The sequence below is a fragment of the Agelaius phoeniceus genome, chromosome 14 (assembly GCF_051311805.1).
Source record: "Agelaius phoeniceus isolate bAgePho1 chromosome 14, bAgePho1.hap1, whole genome shotgun sequence".
Lineage (NCBI taxonomy): Eukaryota > Metazoa > Chordata > Aves > Passeriformes > Icteridae > Agelaius > Agelaius phoeniceus.
The window spans coordinates 5,086,633-5,105,246 of record NC_135278.1 but is presented as its reverse complement, the minus strand read 5'-3'; the positions used below and the strand labels follow the sequence as shown (position 1 = coordinate 5,105,246).

The following is an 18,614-nucleotide window of genomic DNA, read 5'->3' as shown; positions in this document are numbered from 1 at the left end:
TAATGCATTAATGGGGTGGTTTTATACACACAAGTCCAAGGGATGTGGGCAGCAGGAGGAAGCAGCAGGGCTGCTCGTGGTGCAGCCAATATCCCCTGGTTATTCCTGCTCTGTAAGGAGAAAATGGATGGATTCCTGCACTGCCCAGGCAGCTGGAGGGCTTTCAGCAGGGGAAGGTGAGGGCTTTGAAGGGTTGGGACAGGCACAGCAGGACACCCAGGATTGAACTGCACAACAACTGACCTCGGTGGGATGCAGAAGAGGGAATGTTAAAAATGTTACAGTTGACCAAATACCCACTGGATTAGGAATTCAAAGAAAGTGCTTTGTGGATGAGGCTGTGGAGGGGATGAGGATTAGCACAGCTCTGGCAGAGGCTCCTGGGGTGTTAGTGCAGGTGAGCAGAGCTGCTGGAGCAGGCACAGTGGCAGCAGGAAAACAGACTTGGAGGAATTAATGAGCTGGGTGGGAGAAAGTGCTAAAATCCACCAGGACAGGAGGCAGCAGGAGAATCCTAAACAAATCCACCATGATTACAGCTGTGAGACTACCACTGAAACAGTGCAAAGAGAGGGCTGCAGAGAGGGCTGAGGCTTGGACACCTTGCAGGAGTGAAACACAGAGACAGCTGGCAAAGCAGCTCAGCTTCATCAGTCTAGGGGAAAAGGGGTGAATGCTGGGGTAGGAGAGCTGACCCACAGCCAAAGGCTCAGAGGGTTTGTGCAGCAGCACCTCCCTGCCCCACAGAGCCCTGGCCCCACTGTGCCAGACACTCTGCCAAGTACTGCTCCTGACTGATTGACTCCAAACTCGATCCTCACTCTGTCCTCTTGAATTCAAGGTGGGAGGAGAGGAGAAGATCTCACTCATTTATCAGTGAGATCTCTGCCTCTCAGCTGTCCTTCCCCAGGGGGCAGGGACACCGAGGATGCCCTGGGGACACACACAGCTGTGTGCCTTGGAGTCTGCCAGGGCCATGGCCCAGCTGTTAAAATCCTCAGCAAAGGACAAGGATTCTCCTTAGGATCTGGTGGCTGCTGCACCAGGCACTGAAGAAGGAAATAAAGATCTTGCTGTGCTGCTGACACTGTTCTTGGAGGGTTTGGGAGCCTTGAGGGGTGAGGAGGGGTGGCAGGGGCTGACCACAGGGATTGACCATCAGAACCAGCACTGCAGTACACAACCACAGCAGGAGCAGGGTTCACCAGGGTGTGCCAAGGAGGGCTCTGGGGGCTGAAGGGGGGATAACAGGGACAGCTGGCAGGGCACCCAGGGGGTGGCTACTGGGCCAGGGACACACAGCCATCTGTGCTCACCCTGAGCCTGACACCTCCTTCCCGTCACTTCCACTTCATTCAACAATCCTGCCTGCCTTGACAAGTTCCACAAGTGCTACTAATGCATGAAACCCCCCAGTCCCCTGCAGCAGCTGCAGCCAGCCCAGCTATGGCCATGCACTGCTCCTCTCCAGCCCTGAGCACAGGTGAGGTGCTGTCCTGCCTCCAAAGGGTGCTGCTGCCTGCCCGGCCTGTGCCACCCCATCTGCCCAAGGATCCTGCTTGAACCATTAGGGAGGTGTTTGGGTCATGGCCAGAAGGGCACCATGCCTGCCCTGTGACCCTGGGTCATGGCCAGGGTCCTGTTACCTTGGATCATGGCCAGAATGCCACCATGCCTGCCCTGTGACCCTGGGCCATGGCCAGAAGGCCACCATGCCTGCCCTGTGGCCCTGGGTCATGGCCAGAAGGCCACCATGCCTCTCCTGTGACCCTGGGTCATGGCCAGAAGGGCACCATGCCTGCCCTGTGGCCCTCAGCAGCCATTCCTGTGTGGCACAAGCAGTCAGAGCAGCAGGGGAGATGCTGCAGACCCTGTTGTGAAGGGGTTTTGGAGTCTCTAGGAATCCCCAAGCAGGCTCTCCAGCACACAGCTGTGATGTGAATCCCCTCAAAGGCTGGCCCCAAAGCCCCAGCCTCATCTCCACAGCACCCATGCCTACCTTGGCATCCAGGATGCTGGTCTCCACCCGGGCCACGCCCTGGTTCTCCCTGAACAGCTGGATCTTGCTGACCTTGCTGAACTCTGACAGCACCGTGGTGAGGTTGGTTTTCAGGTCAATGACGTGGCTGATGCCGTGCCGGGGTCCCACCAGCAGGGTGGTGGCTGGCTGCTTCTCATCCTGCTGGCACGTGGGGAGACAGACAGACAGACAGACAGACAGGCAGGGTGAACAGACACACCCAGCGTGGCACAGCCTGCACGTGGCTCTCTCCATGCAGCCCAGCCTCAGTGCTGGCAGCCTGGTCAGCTGCAGGATGGCTTTGGTAGAGCAGTGGGTGAGGCTGGTGCCACCAACCTGCCCCCCTGAGCCCCTTGGAGAGCTGGGAGTGGTGTGCAGGATGCCAGGGCTGTTTAAAAGTAAAGCTCTGAACTGAGTGTCCACATGAAATATTCAGGCTCACTGGTGTCACTACACTAAAGCAAGTGTGTTACAAATCTGTCTGATCTGACACTGCCTCTGAGAGAAGGAAGCAAAGGAGGGAGTGAATGGATTTCAGAAAAGAAGAAAGACTAAAGCTTGACTGGAAATAGGGATGTTTCTTGCTCTGGTCTAAAAGGATGCTTCAAGCCAGGTGTGGAGGGGAACAGGAACTGGGCAGACCATTGCAGAGGAAAATAAGGGAATACTTTTTACCACTTCAACACAGTTCAACTCACAGGCTGGCTCAGAGGCATTGCTTTGGTGACAGAGATAAAAAAAATAAATGCTGTCTACTCAGGCAGCGTCAGGGGCAGGCTCTGAGTGCTCTGCCATGGCACCAAGCAGACACCACCAGGCTGTGCCTGCACTGATTTCCTGCAGGCAGCCCTTTGAGCTGTGGGGTGAGGGACAGAGCACAGCAAAGGCTGCCAGAGATGGAACCCAGCAGGCAAAGCACAGGAAGCCAGGGAAGTGCTGAGACCACGGGTGGGGGTAAAGGGAGGGATGGCAGAGAGGTGACACCTACATGGGGACCTCTGGCTGGGAGGTGGAGTGAGAGGGATGAGGGGGGAGCCAGGTCCTGTTTGTGCTGTGGCTTTCCTCCTGCTGAGGTGGTTGGGGTGAGCAGTGGAGATGAAGGATCACTGTGGCAGGGATCAGGCTGCAGCACCTGTGACAGGGCAGCAAGCCCAGCTGTGGGCAAGCAGGGACCACAGTGGCCTTGGCCAGGAGCTGCCCTCTTCCAGGATGGATGGCAGGATGTGCCAGGCATGACTGAGCTACAAACACATGCCTGAAACTCCTCCAGCTTCACTGAGCAGGTCATGCTGCTGCCCCACAGGCTGGCAGGAACAGAGCTCCCTGACCCTGCAGATCTGGAAACCCAACCTGCTGACAGCAGAGCATCCAAGGCTTTCTGGGTGGGCTTGGAGCTCAGCAGGGCAGAGCAGGAGACTGAGGGGAGTGATTTCTGTGGGAGCCACGTGTCCCCATGGCACACTCAGGAGCAGGCACCCCCCAGCCCAGCCTGGGTTACCGTACCAGTCCCACTGTGTTGAAGAGAACCCCAGCGAAGGTGGGCAGCTCGTTCAGGATCCTCAGGTACTGCAGCTTTGCCTGGGCTGTGGAGACCTGCCAAAACACCACACAGCTGATCACTGTGAGCACAGCACAGGAGAGGCAGGAGGCTGGGGCAGAGCTGGGGCTCTCAGCTAGGGGGGCACAGCAGCTCTGGGCATGGCAGCGAGTCTGAGCCAGGGGTGAGGGGGGCTCCACTCCCCTGCCATCCTGGGCAGCTGTTGGGAGGAAACTCAGAGCAGGGCACAGCCAGGAAGGAGCCCCAGTGCTTGATGTATAACCCCCCTGAGATGCACAACCCACCCTCCCTCCCTCCCTGGGGAGCTGTGAAGGCTGCAGGGACCAAGGCAATGGCTCCAGAGCTTTCCAAGCCCAGAGCAGAGATAACAACGAGCTGGTGTGTGCTACTTCAGCCAAGCCTCAGCTGATCTCAGCCCTGATCCTCACTGCACTCCCTGCAATCCACATCAGCTCCTGAGAGTGGATTCAGGAGAGAGAGACTCTACCTGGCTGTGGGATTTATCTCCATCCCAGGGGATTTAATAACAGAAGTCCCCGAGGAGCTGGGGACAGCAGGCTGCCACCCCCCAGCCCTGAACAGGGACCCCTTGGGCTGGGCTCACCTTGGTGCCCCCAGGCTGGTGCTGGTGGGCTTTGAGCTGCTGCGAGAGGGATTTCCGGAGGCTCTTCTCTTTGATGAGCTGCAGGAGCGAGGGGGGCAGGAAGGGCTCCAGCCCCCACTCCTTCCTGTGGGGAGGGAAACCTGCATGAGCTGCCAGGTCGGAGGCACTGCCAGCGAGCAGAGAGGGACACAGAACTGTCCCAGAGCATCCTCCTGCCGTCAGAGGGAGCTGGAGCCACACCAGCACCTCCTTGGCACCACAGGCGGAGCAGCAGCAGCCCCCAGCTCAGGTCCCCGAGGGAATGGGACCCCAGGCTGGTGACACAGCTACCAGCTTCAGGCTGGGGAACAGCAGTGCCACGCTCTGCAGCAGACCCCGGCTCCCACTCACCTTCATGTAAACTTAGGGATGCAGGGCAAATTCCCAAACCTCCTTTAGGGTGACCCCTCCCTCCTTCCTCCCTGTGTCGACTGGGCAAGGCTAGCCTGCACAGATGGGCTGGGTATGGGTTTAGGTCCCCCAGGAGCCACAGGAGGGCTGAGCCAGTGCTTGGTGACAGGCTGAGGTTACACAGCCACAGAGCTTCTCCTTGCCTTGGAGAGAGGTGGAAAACCAGCCCAGGTTCCCATGGAAATCATCCTGGGCTCACAGCAAGTGTCCCCAGCCCTGGCTGCTGCATGTCAGCATGGGGGGGCCTTACACAGCCCCGTGCTGGGACCAGGGGTGGCTGTCACTGCTGCCAAGCCCCTGAGCCACCACCCAGCTCCACTCCCCAAAACATGGCTGTGACACAGGGACACGGGGAAGGACAACAAAGGAGGGCTGTGTGGGAGCCTGGGCACAGGCAGGAGCACTCACTCCACATTCTTGAGGGAGACCTTCTGGCTGGGGCGGGTGGCTGAGACAGTGATGTAGATGTGGAGGGCAGCCAGCCCCAGCAGCATCTCAGGCTTGGGCTCTGTGCCGAAGCGCTCTCTGATCACATCGTTGCGGCTCTGCAGGAGGGACAAGAGGTGTCCTCACACAGCCCCAGGGACAGCCACTGCCACCTGAGGGTGCCACTGCAGGGCCCAGCCTTGGCAGAGGTGTGGGCCACGAGCACCAGCAGCCCCCAGTCCCCACCTGGATGTACAGGTACTCGAAAGCTGCAGGGTCCCGGCGCAGCAGCTCCACCGGGTCCTTGGGGAAGAAGCTCACACGGAAGAGGCATCTCATGCCGTGGTAGTGTGTTCTTTGCACCACCTGTGGCAGGAGCAGAGGGGAGCAGTGAGCCCAGGAACCACAGGATGCAGGGCACGAGGTGCCCTCTCCTCTCTTCTGGTGTTTGATTTGATTTTTCTCCTCCATGCACCACCTTTCATCCTGACAACATCCCATTGGTGGGACAGCTTTGCCTGCTGCTGTAGGGTTTATGCCACTCAGGATAATGTCTGCTCCATGATCCCCATTTTATCCCTGGTTCTGTGCAGCACCAGCTTATTGGCTCTCCCAGCCAAGGATGCTCATGAGTGCTGTCTGCAGCTGCCCAGGCTGGAGCACAGAGCAGCTCCATGGTGCTGTCAGTGTGGGCTGGATAAAACCCTGACTGTCTCCCTCTTTGGCCACCCTTTTCACCCCTGAGCCTGCGGGACCATGCCAGAGGCAAGGAGAGGCTGTGCCACCCCACAGCACAATCCCAGCCTGTCACAGCACGTGTCACAGTTGAGATGGCCACGATACACAGAGTGTCACCACACAATTTCAGAAAGCTTCAACCCATACAGAGTAATACCAGGTCACTTCAGAAGGTTGTATGCTGTAAGCATGTCCTTTCTCTGGTTCTTTAGCCCAACCTTTTACCCCCCTCATGTTGATGCACTGCCCCTGTGTGCCCTCTGCTCCCTTTGGTGGTTGCTCAGCACACCTGGGCACTCCATGGCTCATTGCTGCCAGTGCTGCTCACCTGCTGCTCACAGCTGTGCCCACTGGGGATGAGGCTGGGCCAGCCCATCCCAGTGACCCCAAACTGTGCCTGCAGCCCAGCCCCATCCCAGTGACCCCAAACTGTGTGCACACAGCACAGCCCCATCCCAGGGACCCCAAACTGTGTGCACACAGCACAGCCCCATCCCAGTGACCCCAAACTGTGTGCACACAGCACAGCCCCATCCCAGTGACCCCAAACTGTGCCTGCAGCACAGCCCCATCCCAGTGACCCCAAACTGTGCACACACAGCACAGCCCCATCCCAGTGACCCCAAACTGTGCACACACAGCACAGCCCATCCCAGTGACCCCAAACTGTGCACACAGCACAGCCCCATCCCAGTGACCCCAAACTGTGTGCACACAGCACAGCCCCATCCCAGTGACCCCAAACTGTGCACACACAGCACAGCCCCATCCCAGTGACCCCAAACTGTGCACACACAGCACAGCCCCATCCCAGTGACCCCAAACTGTGCCTGCAGCACAGCCCCATCCCAGTGACCCCAAACTGTGCCTACAGCACAGCCCCATCCCAGGGACCCCAAACTGTGTGCACACAGCACAGCCCCATCCCAGTGACCCCAAACTGTGTGCACACAGCACAGCCCATCCCAGGGACCCCAAACTGTGCCCCTACACCAGCCAAGCCCACAATGGAGGAAGGGGAGGCTCTCCATGCCCAGCCCCTCACCTGGGCCATCCCAACACTCTCCCACCCCAGCAGCTTACATGGGCCAGAGGCTGCTTGTCCTGGAGCAGCAGGAAGCGGTGGCTCTGCTCTGGGCTGGAATACTCCAGGACCAGGGCAAAGTGCTCGATGTGTCTCAGTGACAGGCGGTCCTGCAACGTCACCATCACGTCCTACAAACACCACGGACAGCCCTGGGTGCCAGGCACTGGCTGCTTCCCAAGGGGGAGCTGGGACCTCACTGAGAGCCCACTCTGAGCTCACTGAGAGTCCCTGGCAGGCAGGGCAGTGCCAGGATGAGGCTGAGAGGGTGCACAGGGTGGCACCAGTGGCCGTGCAGCAGGAGCTGACCAGCACCTGGGCTAACCCTGGGTGGTGCTGGGGGAGCTGCCCCTGGCAGGGGCACTCACAGGAGACCCAGCCTGGCTGGAGGGCAGGCTCACAGCAGGGAGAGAAGTCAGGAGAGGCAGAGCCAGCAAAGCCCCATCCCTGCCAGCTGAGAGCGTGCTGCCTGGGGAGGCAGACGGGCCATCCATCACGCCAGAGCGGCTCACAGCCAGCCCAGCGCTGCTGATCGTGCTCAGGAAGCAGAAATGGATCGGGCAGGTGGGAGGAGAGGAGGGACACCGAGCCCCGAGGGAGAGGAGGGGCTCACCTTCACAGTGGTTCGGCCATCGAACGTGAAGGATTTGATCTGCCCGTTCTCCAGGAAAACCTTCAGCACGTTGGGAATGAGGAGGAGAGCTTCTTTCTTCAACATGTCCTGGCATGTGGGGTCAGCAAAGGGGGAGGCGAGGAGGGTGGGGGGCACGGAGAGAGGAGGGAGGGCGGGGACAGAGAGAGTGTCAGTGATGGAGCACTCGTGGCATCCTCTGCTGCTCTGGGCTTTGTGCTAAGAGCACATTTCCCCTGAAAAGCCAGCGTTCTGAAGCGCAGAGCCGAGGCAATTCAGAGCTGCCTGACAGATTCACCTGCTCAGCTCGCAGCAGCTGCAGTGGAGCAGAGCACCTGGCTCTGCCCAGCACACCCAGTGCCCGTGCCTGGCAGCCTGTCCTGCTCCCCAGCTGCTGTCCCAGGCAGGAGGAACGGCTGGGGTGGCTCAGAGCTGATCCCTCCTGCCTGACCCTCACCCCAAACCTATCCCCCCTCAGCCCTGCCCACCCCCTCTGCAGGAAGTTGGGAGAAGGCTGATTTTATTTGGTGAGAAGCTTTTCAATCAGATAATTACCTAATTGATTTTGCTTAAAAATAGAACATGCTAGAAGCGCTTTACAGGGTTTTTTTTTTCACATTTGTTTTGTTGTTAATAAAACCTTTCTGCAATTAAGAGATAAAAGCACTGGGCTGGAACTCTCCAGCTTCCACAGCCATTCAGCAGTGCCCTGGTCACCCTGCCCCACACATTTGCAGCGCAAAGCTTTTGGGATCAGGCTGGAAGTCACAGATCTTCCTTAGAGCGGGCACTGGCATTGCCTGGGTGCTCAGGGGGACTCAGCTGAGACCAGGTTTCTGAGCCAGTTTTTAGGGCTCCTTCAGAAGGACAGGGGACAACCAGACAAAGTCCCCCCAGCAGTGACCCACAGCACTGACTGTGCCCGAGGGCTCCCCAGCCCAGACAGCTGCTCTCAACTGCAGAGCCCAGAGCAGGGAAGAGGGGCCCTGGAGACACCTCAGGGGGTGAAGCACAGGGAAGGCAGGGCAGGACTTACTGGGTCTGTCTCACCGACCGTCACCTGCTCAGAGAATCGGACTTTGGCCGGGTTGGACCTGAGCTTCGCCTTCTTGGCTGCGCTGATGAAAGCAGATTTGGGGGACTGGAAAGAGAGCACTGGGTCAATCACCTGCCTGCCCTGGGAGCCACGGTGTGGGGAAAGGCAGACACACAGAGGAAACCCCTCTGGAGCCAGCGTGGTGATGGGGAGTGGGCAGCAAACCATGAAATGGGGAGGGTGGAAAGCAAACCCCCTTGGCTGTGGTTACACAGCAAACCATGAAATGGGGAGGGTGGAAAGCAAACCCCACTGGCTGTGGTTACACAGAGCTGCAGGCAGGGCCAGAAGGATGAGCAGCAGCCCCTGAAGTCACACCAGCAGCATCAGTGTGGCAGGGAGGCTGCACCCCAGTGCCTGGCACTCCTTGTGCAGGCTGAGCTGCAGCAGATGTCAGCCAGGGCTTGCCTGGAGGCACTGGCACCAGCTGGATGGGAGTGATGAACCCCTTGGATGTGGTTTGCAGCCCCAGGGAGATGGCAGCACCACGGGCATCCCTGCAGGATGTTCTGGTCGCAGTGCCTGCACACACTCCAGCACAGAGACAGTCAAGCCAGAGCTGTGTGTGTCTGATGGTGCCAGCACCAGCTGAGCTGCCTGTCCTGGCTGGTGGCCAGCCCGGGCCGGGAGGAAAAAAATCTTTTTTGGCGTGTGGCACACGCCCCTGCTCCTGACAGAGCAGCGCTGGGTGGGGCATCTCTTTTCTGGAGAGGAGGGGAGCACAGGGGAGCTCTCACACCCCCTCCTTTCCCAACATCAAGGACTCGGTGAAGCACAGACGGTGCCTCTGGCGTGACAGCTCGGTGTGCCCCAGGGCAGCATCAGCATCCCCAGCCCTCCCAGCTCCCCAGCGACTCCCGGGCCAGCAGCGACCCCTCCCTGCCGCCCCTGGCACGGTGGGTTACCCCATCACACACACGGGATGGGGATATTTTCCCTCCCTCCCTCCTGGGGACAAGGGCAGGGAGATGGCTGCAGGCCCACTGACCCCAAGGGGCCGTGGCAGCTCTCAGACCCCACAGCTTGGAAGAGCCTCAGGGTGCTGGGACATGGCCCCAACAAATCAGCTGAGCTGCCTGAGTGGTGTCCAGGTCTCCTAAGGTCTCCAGGGACCCTGCCTTGGTCTCCAAAAGGGCTTTTCACCCCTGTCCTGGCTCCCCTGGAGCTGGCCATGGCCCTGCCAGTCTCACCTGGTGGGTGTGCAGGACTGTGAGGATGATGAAGTCCTTGGCCTTCCTGTGACAGAAAGGAGAAATGAAGATGGATGGGACCTCATGGTGATGGACCTCAAGGTGTGCAACTGGCTGCTGAGAGCACATCCCACCCTTCCAGCCCAGTGGTGGCCGGGACCTTTGTGGGCTCCTTGGGGTGCTTGACAACGTGGCTGTGGATTCTTTCCCACTTCTTGGCCAGCTGGGAACGGCTATGGCACTTGCTCCAAGGCTCTCCCCCTGCTCAGGCTGGCAGTTCCCCACCCCAGCACTGGGTGTGCACTGGCACTGCGAGGCTTTGGGCACTATGGGCACAGCAGCCTGGCGTGAGCCCCTCCCCAGGGGCGTTGTCCTCACCTGACAAGCTCGATGAATCTCTCTCTGGGGGCTTCACTCACATCCTCATCGTTGATGGCCAAGATCTGGTCTCCTGGCAGGAGTTTATCCTCAGAGGGGCCGCCTGCCAGGAGAGAGGGTCAGGGCCAACCCGGGCATCCCGGAGCTGCGGGGCGGAGGGGAAGCACGAGGGGTCCCAAGCATCCCCAAAGCATTTGCCCACCTATGTGGCCGTGGAGGACGCCCTGCAGCAGGCCCAGCAGAGGGGACAGGAGAGGACAGGAGCCCAGGGAGGGAAGCAGGGCTGTGTTTCCCGGCACGCTGCAGCCGTGTCCAGGAGCAGCCCCACACCCTACCTGCAGCCACCGAGCGCACCACCACGGGCCTCTCGCTGCCAGCCACAAAGCCGAATCCGTGGAGGGGGTGGCGCTGGACCGTCACCTGTCGGAGCGTGGCCGGAGGCAGCTGCCCACATTCCATATCATCGCCACCGCGCTCCTCCGGCATCACATGGCTGCGCTGCAGGCACAGGGACAGGCTGTGTGTGAGGAGCCCCTCCGAGCCCTGCCCGCTGCTCCGAGCCCTCTGGGGCTGCGGGACAGCCCCGATCCCCCTGCAGAGCCCCCAGCCCCTTCCCGGGACTGCTCCAATCCCCCTGCAGAGTCCCCAGCCCCTTCCCGGGACAGCCCCGATCCCCCTGCAGCGCTCCCAGCCCCGTCCTGGGGCAGCCACAGCCCCGATCCCCCTGCAGAGCCCCCAGCCCCTTCCCGGGGCAGCCACAGCCCCGATCTCCCTGCAGCGCTCCCAGCCCCTTCCTGGGGCAGCCCCGACCCCCCTGCAGAGCCCCCAGTCCCTTCCTGGAGCAGCCACAGCCCCGATCCCCCTGCAGAGCCCCTAGCCCCTTCCCGGGGTGCCCACAGCCTGGTCCTGCCTGCAGAGCTGTGCTGATCCGTGCCACAGCACCAGCAGGGGACACTGATGGAGGTGCCACACAAGAGTAAATCACACCGTCCTCTCCCAGGACCTCACTGTCCCTGCAGCGCTCCCGGCCCCTTCCTGGGGCAGCCACAGCCCTGTCCCTGCCACAGAGCCGTGCTGCTCCGTGCCTGTCCCTGCCACAGAGCCGTGCTGCTCCGTGCCTGTCCCTGCCACTGCACCGGCACCTCGGGCAGGGGACACTGATGGAGGTGCCACTCAAGGGTAAATCACACCGTCCTCTCCAGCACCTCACTGTCCCACCCCTGCCCTCATGAGATGGGACATCTCTGTGGGGTAAACTACTGCTGGTGTGGCTCTGGCCATTCCCTGAGGGTCAGGGCAGACAGCAGCAGACTGAGAGCTCTCTCTGCCATTCTGCAGAGCTTTCAGAGCAAACCCCAGGGCTGGCTTATTCCTGCTGTGTAACACAGCTCAACAATATCAGAGATAAGTGAAAACAAGTTTAGCCAGTCTAAAAACTGGGATTAAGGCAGGCTCAGCTGTGCTGCTACAGCCAAATCACCACCAGCCCAGGGACTCCTTGGAATGGAGACAACCAGAAGATGGGAAGATCCAGCCCAGGGCAAGGTCATGTCAAAGCTGCCCTTGGCATCCTGGAGCAATGCCAGCCACGGCTCCAGGCTGTGAGCCTGGCATGGGGGAGCAATCCCAGCACCACGGGACGGCCACAGAGCACAGCACAGATGGCAACACGCACAGCCCAGCCAGAAAAACAAAGTGGTGAACGTGCTGTTGTTTCTGTGCTGCTCATTGCTTGTTCCTGTCCAGACTATTTAGTCTATTTAACAGAGATCCTTCCCGGCCTTTTGACAACACACCAATTGTTCCATCTCTTATCAGTTTAGGATTTGATGCATCATCCATCGAATGCTATCTGTCTGCATTTCTGACACCCTTACCTGCTCCCAGCACTGGGTTTGGCACCTGCTGCACAGCCAAGAGGGACAGCACGTGGGGCTGGAGGGGACAGGAGCTCCACACCAGCACACACAGCTTGGGCCTTGAGGACACCACAATCAGCAAAGACAGCCCAGTGCTGAGCCTGATCCCCAGGTACCCACCCAAAACCCTCCAAGGGAGGATGCCATGTCTGCCACGGGAGCACAGGTGAGTCTGCCCAGGGTCAGGGATCCAGCCCTGGCCACGGGTGAGCTGCACTCTGTGACAATGGGATGTCACCACAGCCAGGTGACCCATTCCCAGCGCCCAGCTGGGTGGGTGCTCGTGGTTTTCCCCTCCTGCCTGCAGCAGCACATGGCTGAAGGAGAAGGAAACAGCAATGCCTGGGGCAGGGAACTGGTGAGGAGCAGCAGGCTCTGGGCACCCCTGAGCTCGGGAAGTGCCGCACCCATCAGGGCTCCCAGCAGGAGCAGAGCCAGCCCCAGCCCCAGCGCCAGGAGAGTGCAGCTGCAGGGAAGCACTGCCGAGAGCATCTCCCCAGCCACTGTCTCTGCACCGCCTCATTAGCTGCTCTGCTACTCCCATGAGCATTCAAAAGAACAACAGTAACAACCACAACAAAAAGAATCGGGCGATCCAGCCAATTTTCTCAAACAAACGTTCTCCAAGGCCATTGTGTGCAGCTGAAAAGGCTGAATGCAGCACTGCGTCTCCACACGCCTGGCACGGCCAGGGAGGATGCCAGAGCTGGCTGCCACAAGACAGCAGTCACCGAGCTGCTGGCTCCCAGGGGACACTCCTTTCATCCCAGCCCTGCTGCCCACAGCCCCAGCAGATGAAGATGAGGATGAGCAGCAGAGCCTGGAGCAGTGGGATGCTCGGAGATGGGGCTGAGCCCAGTGCGATGGCTCCGGGGAAACAGAGGCAGGGCTTTGCCCACCAAGTCACAGCAAAGTGGGTGGCGAGTGCCAGAGCAGAGCTGCCCAGCTGTGTCCCCAGATGTGTCCTTCTGTGTGCAGTCGGGGTGTCGGTGTCACCCTCAGCGTCCCCAGGGAACCCGCGGCTGAGGCACAGCCGGGGACAGCCCAGCACCAGGGACAGCGGCGGCTCCCGCAGCCCAATTTACCATCAGAATTGGTTTGCCTGAAACCCTTGCAGCTTTAACAGACAAAAGGAAAGGAAAGCACACCTCACTTCAGCCACAACCAGCCTGCCATCCAGCGTCAAAGGGAAAAGGGGAATAAAGAGATGGATACTGACAATAAAAACTCCTTTACCGGCCTCTTAAGCTGCTCCTCTCCTGATAAGACTTGGACGCTGCAGAAGCATTACCAGGAAATTAAATAAAAGAGGATGAGCGTCCTCCTAAGCAGGACTTATCCACTCCTGGAGAAGCAGTAATGTGCTCAGCAGCAGGTACAACATGCCTTCTCCAGGCTGTGGCTCTGTCCTTCCTGCAGCAGCTCTCCCTTGCCGGGCTTGGGGATTAACGTGTGCTCACCCCGGACCAGAGGGAGAGGTCAGAGAAACCAGCGGCAGCAGTGGCTAAGGGAGCTCTCTCCCTAACACTGTAACTGGCTGCATCCCAGGAGCTATCACTTCCTTGGAGCCTGATTTTTTTGGTGTTCCTCCTTTTGATTTCAGGGCAGAGAGCTGTGCTGGGCTGCAAAGCTCACGGGCTGGGCTCGCTCTCACAGCAGGGAGTGAGGATATGAAACAATCCCTGGAGCTCAGCAGCACCCAAACGCAGCCTCACCCTGGGGCCACACTGCCACCACCTCGGTGGACAGGGACCAGCACTGACCCCATCCCCCTGCAGGGAGCCAATGGCTGTTTGTGTCCCTGTCCCCAGCCTGCCTGTGTCCCTACCTGCCTGCTGCCCACCCCTTAGCCCAAGAGCCTGCTCTGCATCCCCTTGTGTCCTCAGTGACCACCAAGGCACAGCCATTGGAAAACAGCTCAGCACAAAGTGAAAGGACCTATCAGGAGAAACCTCTCTGTGCCCAGCAGCAGCAGGAGCCCACCACAGAGGTACCCCTGTGGGAGCACGTCTTCATGGTGCCTTGACTGATGTGGCATGAAGATATCCCACTCCTGAGGCTGGGACACTCATCTGCTCAGAGCTGACGCTGATCTGGTCACACTCTGCCACCCAAGGTGAGAGAGACATCAGCTCGGTGCAGTCACTGCCCATCATGATACACCCACCACCAAGGGATGTGCCTTCAGCCTCCTGAGCACCTTCAGACCTCCCTGCCATGAACAGGGCTGAACACAGAGCCCTCATCCCCCCCAAACAGATAAAGGCAGAACAGGAGTTACTCCAAAAGCTGACGCATCCGTTTTTAATTTCCTACCGCAATAAATCTCTGCTCCCTCTGAGGACTGATTTTCTGCCTTTGCTCTCAATGCTGACTGGCCATCTGCCACCAGAACAAGCCAGCACCACCTGCCTGGGAGGAACCATGGTCTCCATCTACCCAGGACATGCACACCATTTCCAACTGCCTTTAAACAAGTGCACCAGGTGAGAGCACTTGGTGCAGCCCAGGCAGGGCTCAGAGCTCAGCTCTGGGATGGGGAGTGGGGATGGGAAGGTCTTGGCCCTTCTGCAGAGGGGCAGTTTGCAGGTGTGCCAGCTCTCCTCTCCTTCTGTGAACAACCCAAGAACAAAGAGAGTCCTGCCTCTCCTACTGCAAGCCCATGGCTGCTCCTCCATCTGCCAGGCTGCAGTTGGTGAGTGGCTGGTGAGGCATGTGGGATCCTGGGCACGTGTGGCAGTGGCAGGGAATGCTGGGGAACGGGCCAGGACGGGTTTTTATGGGGAACATATGGCAGCTCCAGCCTCACAGCCAGGTCTGCATCTCAGATGGAGCCATGGGGCTGCCAGGGCACGTGGGGACCAACAGCAGGGACAAAGGCAGAGCAGGCAGAGCTGCTGGCACGGGATCCACCACAGTATGTCTGCTCCATCAGCCCTGCAGCTGCACCCAGCAGGCATCTGGGCACCTTGGCAGTGCCATTTGGCCCACGTTTAGGTGTCAGACACCCCCAGCATGGGCAAACAGATGCTGTCCTTCCTGAGGAGCTGCTCAGTCACACAGACCCAGACAGGCTGGTAATGCTGCCCCTGCTCTGGCAGCGTTCAGCAGCTGACTGAAACGAGGGGAGCTGGGTGAGACCAACCCTGAGGGCAGCACAATAACCCTGGCCTTCACGGGTGAAATCCTTCCTGGACCCAGCCTGGAGAATGCAGCCTGCACACAGCTCTGCCATATGGCCCGTGCCTTTCCCCCCTGTGCTCCAGCCTGGATTTGCTGTCAGGATTGGGAAGCAGTTTGAGCCCAGCAGAGCTCCTCAGACAGAGCTGGCTGTCCTGAGCTGGGAATGCTGCTGGTACAAAGGTGGGTGCCAGATGGCACCCGTTGGAGGGCACAAATACCCCTGGCTCTCAGAGCAGGGACAAGCAGACAGTGAGCAGTGTCCAGCAGAGCTGCTGGAGAAGCTGATGAGCAGCCAAAGGCAGCTGTAAATAACGAGGCAGCAGCCGCAGCCTGGCTCTGGGCAGCAGCTGCAGCCTTCTGCTGCTCAGCCTGCAGCTTTTTAAATGTTCCTGGCATCTCACCTAGAGATAAACACATGCTGAGGGGCCAGGTGAGTTGGGGGCTAGCTGGAAATGTTAGGACCTGTTATATCCTGGGCATGGCAGAGATGAACTTATTGCCCCCTGGCAAGGAGTGGAGCCAGCTCAACAAGGTGCTGGGGGAAAGAGGGGCTCAAAAATTCTCAAAGTAATGATGCCAATTCTAAAAAATAGAGCATAGGCATGGCTAGCAAAGAGCCTGTGTGTCACCACAACCTCCAGCCATGCTCAGGTCACCAGAAAAAGCAGCTTCTGCAGAGGGAGAGGCTGTCCTGAAACAAGCCCGGGGAGATGAGAATCTGCAGCTCAGCCCATATTGCACTTTCCAGAGGCAAACACACACAGACATTGCCTTCCCCAGCTGAGACTTGGCATTCCAGGCTAGAAAGGAGCAGAGGGACCATGGTGGTCCCTGAAAGCAGCCTGACACTGGGCAGGGAGCTGGCACTGATGAGAACTGGAAGGCACCTGTGGAAGGAGGTTTGACACATGGAAAAGGCAGCACTTTGCCACACAGAAAACAGCTAATCCCAGGAGCTCCTGCCACAGGATGCTGGGGAGGCTGGAAATTCTACTGGGTTTTAAAAGCAATTTCCAGCTACTAAAGCCAGAAGTCTCCACATTTTCCTTGCTGCAGCTTGGCAGATCCTGGGAGAATTTACAGCAAGTGTTGTCTGATCAATGCGCAGCAGGAGAGAGGACCTGAGCCCACCTGGCTGGCACAGTGCACCTGTATGGGCTGCCCGAGGTGCACATGAGTGTGGCAGAGATGGGACTGAGCTGAGTGGGCCACTGGATGCCCTCGGGTCCCAGGGCAAGCACTCAGCACCTGCAGGAGTGAAGGATGCTGAGTGTGAGATGATGACAACCTCCAGATTGCTCACTCACACAGCCTGGCCATGCCTGCACAAGTTTGGGACAGGCTGGGGTGCTGTGGAACCTGTCTAAATGCCCCCCAAAGACAGTGGGTTCCCTCATCTGTGCAAGTTTCCACCACATTACAAACATCATTCTCCTCCAAATTGTTTAATGCTATTACAGTCACCATCCTCCTCCACCAAATTGTTCCAACCAGGGGCTCCCACTCAGGTAAAAAAATTCTCCTCCAATCTTCCCTATGATTTTTGGCTGTTTAAGGGATTTTTGCTCTCCCCAGCTGGAGAAGAGGATCAAAGCAAAATCCTTTAGCAATAGGTCAGGCCCAGAAGGCTTGTGCTCCTGACTCAGCCAGCAGCAGGTGGAGAACCAGGGGGCTGCTGGCAAAACTGGGCAGAGCTGGGGAGCCTGGGCTGGAGAAGAGGGACTTGAGACAGGCAGGGCTTCCCTTGCAGGGCTCTGACAAATCTGCCTGCAGTGAGAGAGGGGTGTGAAGAGGAAAGCCTGTCTCCTCTCTAGTGCACTGGGAACGTGCCCTGAGCATGGGCTGCAAAGCCACACCACAGCACAATTGGTTTTTAGGGTATCTTTCTTTGCATTTAGGGATACCCAAACAGCTGGGAACTAATCTAGGGCCCAGGAGAAACTGATTTCCAGCCCCTCCTCTGCCACCATCTGCTGTGGTGACCACAGGCATGTTGCCTTGGTCCTCCCCTCTGTGGTGCTCCACTGGTGCCAGCCCACAGGAGCCCCCCCTTGCCCAGCCAGGCAAGACTCAGAGGGATTTTTGTCTTTGTGAGGACTACAGAAATACAATAAACAGACAGTCAACACTGGGATAAAATGAGATGAACACATAAGAGGATTAATCAGAGATAAGGAGCAATAGAATAAAATTTGCAGCATTTTTCTCCATTCTTTGTGTGATGCTCAGCTGCATGATGGGGGCTTGGAGTGATACCAGTTCCCCAGCACAGCCTGGCCACTCTCTGCCTGTCACTGCTGCAGCTGTAACTCAGGAGATCTCTGTGTCTTATTCACTGCAGGCAAACACCCCTGGCCCCGTGGGGAGGAGGGGATGACACCAGCCCCAGCCTCTCCTGCTGGCATGGGCAGCTTGAACCCAAACGGAGCCTTTCCTGCAAGAGCCCCCAGTGCACCCAGTGTGTCCCCAGAGCCTCGTGCCCCTCAGGGACAGGGGCTATGCTGCATGGCACAGCCAGGAGAAGGCTCCCCCCACGCCTGCGTGGGCACCAGGGCCCCACCTTGCTCCAGCAGATTTGCAGGAGGAGAAATTTATGGCTGCATATAAAGTTCAGGGGGGAGTTAAATAAGGCAGGAGATTTACACATCCTTTACATTCCATTAGCGAGCAGGCACAGCCTGCATCCCCTCCCAGGCACCAGGGAGGAAGATTCAGGGAGGCTGTCAGCCCTCCTCTCCCACTGCTGGCAGGGAGGCTTGAAAATCCAATCAAGCACTTTCCTCTGGGCCTTCAGGAATCCCAGGACTTTCAGTATGGATTTACAGTGAGCAATTTCCTCAGTGGATGACTTGGACTGCTATCTCTACCTAGCACAGCACAGAGCAGGGCACGGAAAGGACCTGGGGGAAGGAGTGCCAGAGGAGGCAGGACAGCAGGACAGGTAACAGCATCCCCAGCCTGGACTGCTGGGGACAGCCCCTGGCTGCAGAGGGAGCCTGAGCTGGACTCAAAGCTCACCCAGCAACCCACAGCCCTGCCAGCCCATGCAGAGGTGGCAAACACTGGAGCATTTTGGTGCTACAGCATTGGTGAGATGGTCCCCTGAGCTGTGACACAACAGGCCCAACAAGCTCACCTGCATGGCAGCAGGGACTGTCCCAACAAGCCCCAGTACTGCCACCAGCCTTGGCAAGAGCTGCACAGGAACCTGCCCATGGAGGTGACAGACACAGCCCCACAGAGCCCCCTCCACCCCTGCCTTTCCTCCCATCCCTCTCCGTGCTCCAGGGCTCAGCAAAGCTCTTGAGCTGATGCAAGATAAAGGCAAAAACATTAA

General features: G+C 58.7%; 1 protein-coding gene across 8 annotated transcripts in view; it reads right to left on the bottom strand.

Annotated features, from left to right (window-relative positions):
* Window positions 1-18,614, bottom strand: part of FRMPD3 (FERM and PDZ domain containing 3) — a 66,170-nt gene that overhangs the window by 21,652 nt on the left and 25,904 nt on the right. For 2 of the 8 annotated variants that reach the window (XM_077186116.1, XM_077186115.1), the window contains exons 2-12: window positions 10,511-10,673; window positions 10,176-10,278; window positions 9,798-9,843; window positions 8,548-8,652; window positions 7,494-7,601; window positions 6,880-7,011; window positions 5,305-5,424; window positions 5,041-5,177; window positions 4,183-4,306; window positions 3,524-3,613; window positions 2,000-2,182 (exon numbers count right to left, since the gene is read on the bottom strand). In XM_077186116.1, coding sequence (XP_077042231.1) covers window positions 2,000-2,182; window positions 3,524-3,613; window positions 4,183-4,306; window positions 5,041-5,177; window positions 5,305-5,424; window positions 6,880-7,011; window positions 7,494-7,601; window positions 8,548-8,652; window positions 9,798-9,843; window positions 10,176-10,278; window positions 10,511-10,661 — 1,299 coding nt within the window. In that variant the 5' untranslated portion in view covers window positions 10,662-10,673. Of the gene's footprint in view, window positions 1-1,999; window positions 2,183-3,523; window positions 3,614-4,182; window positions 4,307-5,040; window positions 5,178-5,304; window positions 5,425-6,879; window positions 7,012-7,493; window positions 7,602-8,547; window positions 8,653-9,797; window positions 9,844-10,175; window positions 10,279-10,377; window positions 10,674-18,614 lie in introns of those variants that run through there. The other 6 variants (XM_077186120.1, XM_077186118.1, XM_077186117.1 and 3 more) reach the window with 5 other exon arrangements.